The sequence below is a fragment of the Balaenoptera acutorostrata genome, chromosome 10 (genome assembly GCF_949987535.1).
Source record: "Balaenoptera acutorostrata chromosome 10, mBalAcu1.1, whole genome shotgun sequence".
Lineage (NCBI taxonomy): Eukaryota > Metazoa > Chordata > Mammalia > Artiodactyla > Balaenopteridae > Balaenoptera > Balaenoptera acutorostrata.
Window position 1 is genome coordinate 46055678 of NC_080073.1, and position 12322 is coordinate 46067999.

At 47.3% G+C, this 12322-nt stretch overlaps 1 protein-coding gene across 11 annotated transcripts in view; it reads left to right on the top strand.

Annotated features, from left to right (window-relative positions):
• Positions 1-12322, top strand: part of TRAK1 (trafficking kinesin protein 1) — a 103579-nt gene that overhangs the window by 19080 nt on the left and 72177 nt on the right. For 10 of the 11 annotated variants that reach the window (XM_028161693.2, XM_028161695.2, XM_057554361.1 and 7 more), the window contains exon 2: positions 7032-7226. Coding sequence is in view for 8 of the 11 variants with exons in the window: in XM_057554361.1 (XP_057410344.1) it covers positions 7032-7226 (195 nt within the window). In the remaining 3 variants the exon portion in view is untranslated. Of the gene's footprint in view, positions 1-7031; positions 7227-12322 lie in introns of those variants that run through there. The other variant, XM_028161697.2, reaches the window with a different exon arrangement.

Sequence of the window (12322 nt, forward strand, 5' to 3'; positions counted from 1 at the left end):
GTCACTTCTGGTGGCAGGTAAGGCCACGGCCCTTCCAGTGTCAGGTTTTGTTTCTGTCTCTGAATCCTGATTTCCTTGGCCTTTCTGCTTCCATGCGAGTCTCTGGAGACACTGGTTACTGCTCACAGCAAGGCAGCAAGGAAGAGAAGAGAAATCTTGTCCTTGTGGGGCTGGAATGTGAGCAGGAGGTAGTGTGTCGGGAGGTGAACTCAGGATGGTGGGGACATGAAGGCATCAGAGTCCTGGCGTCCAGTCCCAACACTGCTCAGCCACGAGACCTCGCCCAGGTCCCCGCACCTCTGGCGGGGCCTCAGTGTCCCCTTCCGTAAGTGGCAGGGCTGGGAGAGGCTGACTTCGGTGTGAGCTCACACCGGCCCTTGGGGAGGGGTCTGAGAAGTCTCGGGTGGAAGTGGGGAGAGGGCAGGTGCGTGGGAGGGACGGGCGAGGGGACCACGTTGCCCTTTTAGACCGTTTGAACGTTGAGCCACAGGCCTTATTCATCAATTTTTTTTTAAAGAAAGCAAATTTAGTTAATGAAAATCACAAGGGGCTGTCAACTCTCAAATGTTGATGGGCAAGATCCCCCTGGAGAACTTGGTGTAAAAGCCAGCTCCTGGATCCCGCCCTCATAGATCCTGGCACAGAAGGTCTGCGGTAGAACCGAAGGAGCATATAAAGAGCCCATTACAGAAGTGCTGTCTGCCCCGGGGCACCATCACCCCAGGCTCAGTTCTCGGGAGGGTCCCCCAGTTCTGCTGAAATGCCCACAAACGAGGGAAGGGAGGAGAAATGCTTGCTTGCACGTTCCTTCCCTAGGTGATCCTCTCAAGGTTGCCGCAGAGAGTAGCAGCGAGTCGTGTGTGGATTAGAGTTGGGGGGACGGTGTCGGGGGGTGGGGGGGGTGTGTGCAGTGGGCTCTCAGCCACTTCCTAGTGGAATGACTTGGGCTCCTCGTGTAACCTTTGGGACCTTGGTTTCCTGGTTTGTAAATGTGTTCCTGCACTTCACCCTGCACTGCCTGCTGGTTTGTGAGAGTAAGTGAATTGCAGGAATAGACACAAGTGGTTTGTATCGTTCAGCAAAATGTGTATTGAGCATTTACTGGTTACCGGGCAGGGTGCTGGGTAAACAGTGGAGAATGTCAGCCTGCGGCGTGGTCCTGCCACTTCCTGAGGCTGCTGGTGCGGGGGCCGTGCAGCGGACCGTGCCTCGGTCTCACGTCGGTTACTGGCTGCTGTGTGATGTTCAACCACCTCCTCAGCCTCTCTGAGTGCAGCCCTCTTCTATTAAATGACGTGGTTGAGCCAGTAGTTTCTAGTTCTAAAGGTCCCTTTGTAGTTGGTGAAATCACAACTTCTGTGGTATTCTAGAGAATAATTACTGAGTTCCCCGATGAAGCTTAGGTGAGGCTCTTAACTACATGACCCTATGATAGAGAAGAAGTTTCCAGAAGGACGTCTGGCAGATACCAGTTGCAACGTATCACGTGTGTCCCTGGCACCAGTATGGCCTGTGTGTGATTCCCTGAGCCCGTGCCCTTTAATCCTAATAACTCAAGAAAAAGGCGTCGTTTCCAAGTCTGTACAGAATGATTTGCAGGCGGCTGAGTACGTGAGCTGTCTTGTCTTGTGAAGACTTTAAGACATGGGTATGGCTTTGCAGTCACTGCCAAGGTTAATGGGTAATGACAGGGGCTTACGGACCCTAGCCAGAACTTCTTCAAGCACAGGCTGGGGTCACGTTCTTTGCTTGTCACCTTTAGTGTAGTCTGGAACCTTCTCCCAAGGCCCAGAGTTAAGACACCAGGATGGGAAACCCCGGCGTGCAAACCGGAGGCACATGTGTTTAATTTGACCTCAGGTATTTACAGGATTCTCAACTAGCGTCCAACGTTTAAAAATCAGGGAATCTTATGTAAAAATACAGATCCCCGGCCTCTCAGAAGAAGTCTGGCGTATCCAGGTGCTATGGGGCCCCCGCGGTGGAGGCAGGATGTGCCGGGAGTGGCGGCCACCCCCAGACACAGCCCTTGGTCTGGTGGCTCAGAGACATTTTGGGTGGAAAAGGAGCTTTTCTGCAACCTGATGCCTTTGTTCTACAGATGGAGAGACAAAGTCCCAGATAAACCAAGACATGACTTGCGGGTGACATGGCGAGGTTGGGGGCAGGGCCAGGGCTGGGAGCCCATTCTCCAAACTCCTGGAGCAGCTCTTGCTGCATCCAGGGCCTCAGGCGCTCGCCAGCAGGTGGCAGTCGTGGTGCTGGCTGGCCTGCCTCAGGGTCTGGCTTTCCTCCTTCCTCCTTTCCTGTGCCCTTCTGTTCCTCTCTTACTTTGATTTTGCCAGATTTTCTCTGGCCAAGCTTTTCCTCTTTGTCCAGCACTTCACTCTCTCCCTCCTATTATCCTCACCTCTCCCCCCGCTGTTTTTCCTAGGATCTCCAGAGCCTGGGGGAGTGTTCAGGATACTGTCCTCCTCTCCCTTGCAGCTCTCTGTTCTCCTGGGCCCAGCGCCCTCAGCTCCGGTGTACAGGCAGAAGGCCCAGAAACCCCAGTGGAGCTACCCCCCGCCCATCTGGAGGTGGCCACCACTCAGAGCCTATAACTGTGTGGTCCTAGATATGCTGGCTTTTTCCAACAGGCTAGGGATCTGTATTTTTGCATGAGATTCTCTGATTTTTAAACGTTGGACACTAATTTAGAGCTGCAGTCTCTGCTGTAAAATGTATGCATCATCTGGGGCGCCTGGCAGGTTTCATGAACCTGGCGTGTCACCTTTGCATCAGTGCAAATGCTTAGATGGAGGGGCCTCCTTCGAGCCCCCTCTGGGGGTTATGGATCTAGCCCAAGTCAGGTGGAGAGTGGACATAGCTGGACCTACAGCCCCAGACCCTCAGGGCCCTCTCCCACCTCCCACAGCCCTCGGTGAAGCCCCCATCCTCGGATAGGAGGACCCGCTTCAAACCTTATGCCTCGGAGAAAGCTAGGAAGGGTTATAGCTCTGAAGAGGTGAAGAGAGGTCTTACGTTCTGCTCCCAGGGTGGTGCTATAAGAATACTGGACACTGGATTGGATTTGCGTTTGCTGAGTGGTTGAGGTGACATTCACTTCCCCGTGGGACTTTCCTCCATGCTGGATGAAGATACTGAGTGCGACTTGAAAAGACCTGGACACTAGATGGCTCCACCTTCCGCATGCTAAAGGCTGGGTGTTTGGCCGACTAGGCTTGCCACCCGTTGCCGATTCTTCCTCCCTTTTCTCCATCATTCATCCAACGCTTACTGAGCACTTCCTGTTGCCCAGCGTGATGCTGAGGGCTGGGTTAGATGTTAAGGGGTAATTCAGAGCTCCTCCCGAGGGACTCTCTGTTAGAAGACGCATGTAACAGTGTAGTGAAATAACCTCTGTACTAAATACATAGCCAGAGGGGAGAGGTCAAGGGAAGCTTGAAATATGGGGTGAATTTGAGTGATATTTTGCGATGGAGTTTGCTGGCAGGGAAGGGCATTCCAGACAATTAGAACAGGTGGTGTCCAAACCAAGGTTTGTGCCAAAATGTGTTTGGAGGATGGCAAAAAGTTGGTGTGGCTTCACTGAAGGGATACTTGAGAAGTGGCTTTAATAAGGTAGATGTGTATTTCTTTCTCTCTTAAAAGTCCAAGTGGTAGATGGCCCAGGAGTGCTGCCGCTATCCGCTTGTCCCAGGCACCCAGGGTTGCTCTGGTAACCCCCTAGGTGCTGCCTTTACTTATACAGTTGAAGGCGGCTCCTGCACCACCCCATCTCTGCATTTCGACAGTTGGATAGGGTCTGACTTGGAAGTTCTGTTTCCATCCTGTTAACCAGGCATATGGACAGACCTTACTGCAAGGAAAGATGGAAAATGTAGTTTTTACCTGCGTGGCCGTGTGCCCAGCCACACCTTCGGGGTGACTTTACCGAAAGAAAGAAGCAGAAATTGGATATCGGGAAGCAGTCAGTAGACTCTGTCTTAGGAAAATGCGGGCTGAATCATGAAGCAGTTTATAGGGAGCTGGGAGGTTTTTAAAGCAGGGCAATACTGTGATTTTAAAAGTGTCTTTCACAGATGGAGCCGGCATCCATGGGGCTGTTGTAATTGGCGAACGGGGGGATGCTGAGTGTAAGTCCACCCGACTTGCCTGGGTGAGCCTGGCCTTTGATGGTTTGACAGGCTGGGGGTCGGTGGGTTCCGGGCTGCTGTTGCTGTCGATCTGCCAGAAGCCATGGACCTTTCGGGGCCTGGGTTCAGTCAGGAAGGGGATGCCCTTCATTTGAGACTTAGCCGAGACTACATAGTATAGCTTGTTAATAGTGTGAGTTGGAGCAGTGGAGAAATGATGACCGTAGAGAGCATTCAAAGGTTCCTTTCCTCCAGGTGAGGCCAGCAATGCCCTTTCACGCACTGAGCTTGAGTAGGCGCCAAGGGAGGGGGTGGGTCCGCAGACAAGCTACTTCAGTTCTTGGCTCTACTTCCCACGCTCTGGAAGGGAAAATCATCCAGACACCTCCCTGATTTGTCAGTGTGTTTAGCTGGACACCTCTACCATACTTACGAAATCTGTACCTGTTTAGAACGAAAACTTCCCGTTGAGAATAGCCTGGGAATCCCCCAGCATTTCTAATGCTCCCGCCTGGGAAATGGGCAGCAGATGGCAGAGGGAAGGGCACAGCTTACAGTCAGACGGCTGAGGCTTCTCATACACAATCTGCCACTTATTTAGCCAGGTGACCTTGCCCTACAGGATATTCCACAGCTCCTGTGAATCTCAGCTTCCTCACCTATAAGTCAGAGCAAATATTATCTACGTCTCGGGTTGCCAGGAGGGTCAGAGAATGCACTGAAGGCTCCTGGCTTGGTGCTTGGCACGGTGAAAGCATTCCGGGGGAATTCTCAAAGGCTCTCATATTATGTTTACCCAACCTCAGGCCTCAGATGTGTCTTCTCCATGTGGCAGAGGTGGTGTCCCCCTCCACAGGGGGACCTTGGGGCCCCTAGCCCTGCAGCCAGGATCAAGGAGAGCTCCCTGGGCAGTCTTTATAATCGTCTCCTAACTCTCTGCGCCTGCCAGGCAGCTGAAAACTTGCTGATGTTTACATGGCGGGTCACATTACGGAAAAATCAAATATTCAGAGTTTTTTAAAAAGGCTTTTTGACACAGCCTCACCTTTGGATACTTGATCTCACTGGTCATCATACGCTTTAAGGAAAACGATACCTCTTGGGCACAAGGACCCACACTGTAAATATGTTGACCTTCAGCCCTAGGAACCTGGAAGGACAGGGGAGTCTTAGCGTTTGAGCAGCTGCCAGTGTGCTCACAAGTGACACAGCGTTCTTAGAAGGGATTTTATTTTTATTTTTTGGAGTCCGTTGCCTTTCCTACCACCAAATGGCAGTGACACCAGAAGATTCTAGCCTGTCGTGTGGGTGCGTCGTGCAGGGATGTGTTGGTACCCTGCCCGTTCTCCTAGGGATAGGCTGGCGTTGCCCTTTGTGGAGCAGATCTGTGCTTAGCCAAGAGATGCCATCGTTTGGGTGTCATCCCTCCTTGACCCTGTATCCCCTCAGCCAGATGCTGGTCATTTTTATGGTTGTGAGGCCTCACCTCAAGATGAGCTTTGTGGGAACTTACTCCCCACTCGACTGTGAGACGAGGAAATATTTCCTTAGTTAGGAGCTCAGCTGGAGCCTTTTGGAGGGTGTTTTGTCGCGGGTGGGAGATGATAAAGAGATACGAGACATCTTCTGCCTTGAGGTTGGGCTGCTGGCTCTGGCCGAGGGGAGGGCATCATTCTGTTCTCCGCAGACCTTTGCAGAGTGGCCGAGTAGCTCCAGCCTGGTGGGGGCTGGCTGAAATGCCAAGTGCGCTGGCTGTGACATTTCCCACATGAGGCAGAGAGTCCTGAGCGTTCACATGTCCCCCTCCAGTCCCCAGAGCTCCAAGTAAAATTGGAGATGTCTTTACTTTCCACTTATAACTCTTTCCGCAAGCACTTGAAAAGCCACGTGGACTTCCTGAGTCGAAATGTCCTGCAGTGAAGCTTTATATGTTGAATTAAGTAAGAAGGGGTAGCGTGGGGTGGTAGGAGGTTTGCGGGGGGCGGCTAGCAGGTGCTTCCCCTGGGCTCCTGCCCAAGAAGGGGGGAAGTTGGCCACTGAACACTCTCTTTACCTGTGATTCCATAATATTTTTGCCTGCCGTGCAGCCTTCTTATTAAATACGAAGGAGATGGGGATTTTGGTAAGTCTCTGGCATAGCCCTTCTTCTGGGCAAAGGTGTCCACATTCTTCCTGAGGAAGACAGGTTAATTCTGCCTGGTATGCTCAAAGCACCATCCTGTCGGGGGAGAGGTGGTATTCAAGCTGTGCCTTGACGGAGGGGCACTTGTTGGTTTAATGGCTGGAAGCCCCATGAGGATACAAGCATTGCAAAGGCAGGACCACGACTGTTGCGTTTACCACCGTGTCTCCTGTGACTGTGGGACTCAGGATATAGTTGGATGATGATGGATGGATGGATGAGTGGATGGAAGGAAATGCAGGAGGATGAACAGGTGAATGAATGAATTAAACGAAGGCAAAATCTTATCTATGTGGAGACATGGTTTGAATGGTAAAATAGTGGCAGGAAGAAGTTTGACATATTGGTGAAATTATAACTGGTTTGGCTTAATTGTAGAGTCATTGCGAGAATGGCCAGAGAAAGGGTTGGAAAGAAAGACTTAGCCCAAATGGTGAAAGCACAAGAATTTTGGCTTGACTTCACAGAAAGTGGGCAGTTCCTAAACAAGCAGGAACTATTTCAGGGAGGTCTGGCAGTAAGCGTGCATAACTCCTAGTTTCAAGAGTAGAATTTAAATTGGGAAAGGATCTCTGATGCGGTCTCACCTGGCCTCTCTGTGCTGCGGGTAAGTAGCCAAGACACTGGCTGTAGGCCCCAGGGTTAGGTCACTAGCAGCGGCGGGGCCACCACCAGGTCGGGCTTTCATCTCTCCATCTTCTACCCTCCAGACGTGTGCAACAGCACTGACCTTCCGGAAGTTGAGATCATCAGCCTGCTGGAGGAGCAGCTGCCCCATTACAAGCTAAGAGCTGACACCATCTACGGTTATGACCACGACGACTGGCTCCACACCCCCCTCATTTCTCCAGATGCCAACATTGACCTCACGACCGAGCAGATTGAGGAGACGCTGAAGTACTTCCGTGAGTGATCCCCCTTTCTCATGATGCCCCGTCCTCCTTAGCCGTGGCCGCACGTGAGCGCTTGTACTGGCTGCTGCATCTTGCAGCCTGCCATCTGCGGAAAGTACTTGAAGAAATGCGGTTGTGGGATTTAGCCCCATATAAGACCTTGACTTTGAGTCTGCTGGATAGAAATGTCAGAGTAGTGGGGACAAGTATGAGTTTTCATTTGAACCAGCTTTCTCTTAACCATATTGAAGAATAGAAAATGCTCCCACGTTTGCAGGGCAGAAATGGAGTCACAGATATGGGGAACAAACGTATGGACACCAAGGGGGGAAAGCGGGGCAGGGGTGGTGGTGGTGTGATGAATTGGGAGATTGGGATTGACATATATACACTAATATGTCTAAGATAGATAACTAATAAGAACCTGCTGTATAAAAAAATAAAATTCCAAAAACTAAATAAATAAAAGTTTACTAACAACAACAACAAAAAAACAGATTAAAAAAAAAAAAAAAGAAAATACTCCCAGGGACTTCCCTAGCCAGGGCCAAAAAAAAAAAAAGCTCCCATTTCCTTCCATGTGAGTCCTTAGAAACTTGTGTTGGGGAGGAGCTTGTCTGCATTTAGAACCCAAGGTATTGGGAATCTCTAGGCTGCTCAGTATTTATAGGACACAGCCTGACATATCAAGGCTGCTGATTTCTGTGTGAAAGCCCACTAAGCTGGTTATTCGGGAGAGGCAAGATATTGCTGCAGCAGCAAAGTGGTCCTGCCGTGGGCTGCAGAGCTGACACCTGGTAAGGTGAGCAATACACTAGGTGGGGCTTCTTTCAGTGTGTTTGTGATGACAAGGATGTGAAACTTGATTTTACAGGTTAGAAAAATATACGATAATTAAAAAAATTCATACCAGTGATATTGCTTTTTTTTTAAAAAATTGAGGTATAGTTGATTTACAACATACCAATGATATTTCTGATGTTCACTCAAGATGTAATTTTGATGTAATTTTTCTCTTTAGAAATTCATGGCAGCCCCGTGAGATTGGTAAGACCAGTTCTCTTTTGTTTTGACCCTCCTGACTTAAAATTCAAGTTAATTTGAACCTAGTCTAAATTAGTGATGTCATTTTGGAAGTGACATCATTTACATATCCATGTATCATTGCATCACCTTTAAAAAAAATAAAAGAGTACAATGATCCGTCTTCTACTTAGAGATAACTTGGTTCAAAACCAACTTATTCAAATAAATAAATAAATAGATAAATTTTAAAAAGTGAGAAAAAAAAGAAAAAAAACCCCAGCTTATTGTGCATCTGTAAAGTTTTCTGTAATTATTTTTGCCAATACAAACCAATCTCCAATATTCTTGAATTTGTGAAATCATTAATAATAAACAAGTCAAACTTGTAAGTTTCTTCTTTAGCTTGTATCTGGGCTATTTTCACATTTTCTCTATTAGATATTAGTAAGGAAGGAATTTTGTTTAAATTGGCCTGTGTTTTTATACTTCATGCAAACCCTACAGTCTCTTTGTGAGCACTGCAGACGATCAGTTTTGATAGGAGTAAAAATAGAATAATCTACACCAGAGCAGATATGAAGCACATTAGACTTGAACTAAAGGTCAGGTTGACGCTTCAGAACTTCCAGTGTATCTTGTAGCCTAGAGGAGGCTCATTACAAGTCACTTTTGATTACTCACGGTATCTGTATGCCCAGGGAGATGTGGTATTGTGTGGAAAACTGCGTCCTGGGTGACCTCCCTGGTAGGTTTCGTATTTGGTTTCTCCAGACTGCTTCACAGTAGAATTCACAGCAGAGTTATTTTTCCAGAAATCCCTGTGTGTTACCTACTCTTCCTTAACAGACCCTCCTATGATTCTGCAGGACTCCGCTTGGTCATTTCTGCTGAGGGAGGCTCCCGGGTCCCTCACACACACACTGATTAATCACTTACATTCACAGTATGATTGGAACACCACCCAAGGATAATACTTCACTGTTGTCAGAGACCTTTCATATGAATTGGCTAATCTCATCCCTGTAAAATGTCTACAGTTTGGGCCAGGCTGATTTTATTATCAAGGAAATTGAGGTGTGGAGGGCTCATAGTATTTATTCCATAGCACTGATCTATAGCTTCTAAAATCCTTTTAACAGTATACTTGAACAGACATTGTGGCTTGTTATTATTTGTTTGTTTTGCTTCTAGTGATATACTTAAAGGAGAGAGAGAAAAAAAAATCCTGGTGGATTTGGCAGTGCATAACACAAATTATAATAAAATTAGAAAACCAAAATAAACATTGAGCAGAGATTCCGAAAGTTCTTAGAGCATGGTTGCCTTCAAGTCTAACCTTAATTCTGTGTTTTCTTCTGTGGTACCTGCGCTTAGAGCAAAGTGGGTATTTGCTGAATATCAATTAAATGAATGATCAAGCATTAACTCTTAAATACAGCGCCCTCTAGAGCAGGGCTTTCAAACTGAGGTCCTGGGACCCCCAAAGGGTCTGTAGAGAGAAATTGGAGTTCTGTTAACTTGTAAAGGAAAAAAAATTACATCCTTAATTTCATAAACTTCTAACTGAAATGCAGCATTTACTTTCATTATGAACATAGACAAAACAAAGCACAGTGGTATTACCAGGGCCTGTGACTTTGTCACCAGTAGAAATCACAGATATTTTCATGTCATGCTACAGAAGAGGCAGATACAGAAGAAATAAGATCTTTACTCATCACTGCTTTGAAATTACATTCATTATTAGATGTGCTGATCTTGTTATTTAATGTGCATTGATAAAGAGGCACTTATATCGCAGACTTCTTTTTGAAGTTTTAATAACTGCATTGTAATACAATTGGTTTCCTTTGTAGTCCTTTGTATTTTATTTTACGTCTCTAAATCTTTCTTCTGAGGAGGGGTCTGTGAGCCTTGCCAGACTGGCCCAGGGGTCGGTGGAAGCATAGGTTAGGAGCCCTGCTCTGTACCTGGTGTCCTTTTTGGATTTCATATGTTTGTTTACATGTGTAACCCAGGACATGCCATGGTTCACACCACTGTGACTCACCAGCGTATTAAATCAGTTGTGAGGTGTGTGGGAAGACAACGTAAACCTTCCTTTCACTTTAGATTTATTTTCTGCATCAATCAGGGCAGTGGTTCTCTTTGGGAATCAGGGTAAGTGGTTCCCCAGGGGGTTCTGATACGCTCCCCCAGGTGAGAACCATTGGACAAGAGGGTCACCTACACCAGTGCTACACAGATCAGAGTGGACACCTTGGGTGTCAGGAGGTGGGATAAAACTCATCTCCCTTTCCTACATGTCATCCCCCAGAGGAGAGAAACGATGCTTTGCCTTTTAAATCTGGCCCTCACCTGGCTTGTTAAGAAGAGGCAAGAAAGCTTTGGGTTTCCACCTTTACCAGGTGGTAGAATGACCTTTTCAGGCAAATTTCAACAGTCAAGTGGATTTTCACTCCCGTTGAGTCTGAGAAACACAGAAAATGAAAATGACCCACACAGCAAATGTACCCATAAATATGGAGCATTTAGGATTCAGTGGTGCAACAGGAAGAAAGGGTAGTCTTACTGTGTGCCAGGCACTGTTTTATTTTATTTGTTATTTTTGGCTGTGTTGGGTCTTTGTTGCTGCACGCGGGCTTTCTCTAGTTGCAGCGCGTGGGCTTCTCGTTGTGGTGTCTTCTCCTGTTGCGGAGCATGGGCTGTCGGCGCGCGGGCTTCAGTAGTTGTGGTGCGTGGGCTCAGTAGTTGTGTCTCGCGGGCTCTAGAGCTCAGGCTCAGTAGTTGTGGCGCACGGGCTTAGTTGCTCCACGGCATGTGGGATCTTCCCGGACCAGGGCTTGAACCCGTGTCCCCTGCATTGGCAGGAGGATTCATAACCACTGCGCCACCAAGGAAGCCCCCAGGCACTGTTTTTAATGCTTTACAAGTATCTCATTTAATTCTCACAGTGACCTCTGAATAAAATAGTCTTGCTATCCCTGTTATACAGATGAGGATATTGAGGCTCAGGGAAGTTAAGGAGCTTGCCCCAAATCACACAGCTAGTAAGGTGGGGTGCTGAATTTCAAACCTAGGTCGTCTGGTCTCACTTCATGTCTTAATTAGCCATTCTCTCAGAGAAGCTAAATGAGAAAAAAATTCTAGTTTAGGAATAAAACACATTTAGTAAACGTGAAAAAAGCAAACCCTCAGCTTTAGAATATGTCAGTAGCTTATTTATTTATAAAAATGTGTCCGACATATTCAAAATTCATTTTCTTTCACTCAAGGTCACTGTCCTAAGTGAAACTTAGCCCGATGTAGCTTAATTTCAAGATGAAGTTTCCTTCTTCCCTGTGATTTTTGCCCCTGCGTCCTGTGGTGTATAGGTTATGCTTCCCTGAACTCAAGTGGAGATGACTGTGTGCTGTAGATTTTTCTAATCTCATAACGTTCCGTGGACACCAGCCATGAGGGTTGCTGTGCTGGTATGTAGGTAGTTACGGCTCCTTCTGGTGCCTTTTCTAAGGGCAGTGCTTTTTGTTAACTTTTCGGTTAAGGAGCCTTGGACAAGAGAAGAAATCTCTCTCTGTCTCAAGTGCAAATGATCTGCTGACAACTTCACCTCTGAGTTTATCTGGAACAGTCCTTTTCCTAAGAAGAGAAGGTTATGAAGCAAATAAGAGTTTCAAGATATCATCTCATTGTTTGCTTTTGCTGTAAAGTATTATTAATGAATCAGTCAACAGGTATTTATTGAGTGCCTGGTATGTACCTGTAATCTTTCATGAGCTTGACTTGTTTGAGTTCCAGCTGAGGTTTTCTGGCTAAGGAAGCAAAGACATCTGATTATTGATTTTCTTTCATTACCTAACCAGGGACTTTGCACCAAGTTGGGCCAACACAAGGTGCCCTTGAGGCCCTCCGTTGGCATCCTGTACTGAGTTGTCTACCTTGCTTGTGTGGGAGGAGTGAATGGGGTCTGGGAACCTGCATGTTAAACCAGCTCCCCGTCCCATTTTAATTTTGTAAAATTTAATTTAAACAACGGCAAGAAAATCAAAGACCGTTGATCTAGTCCAACCATTATTGTGCAG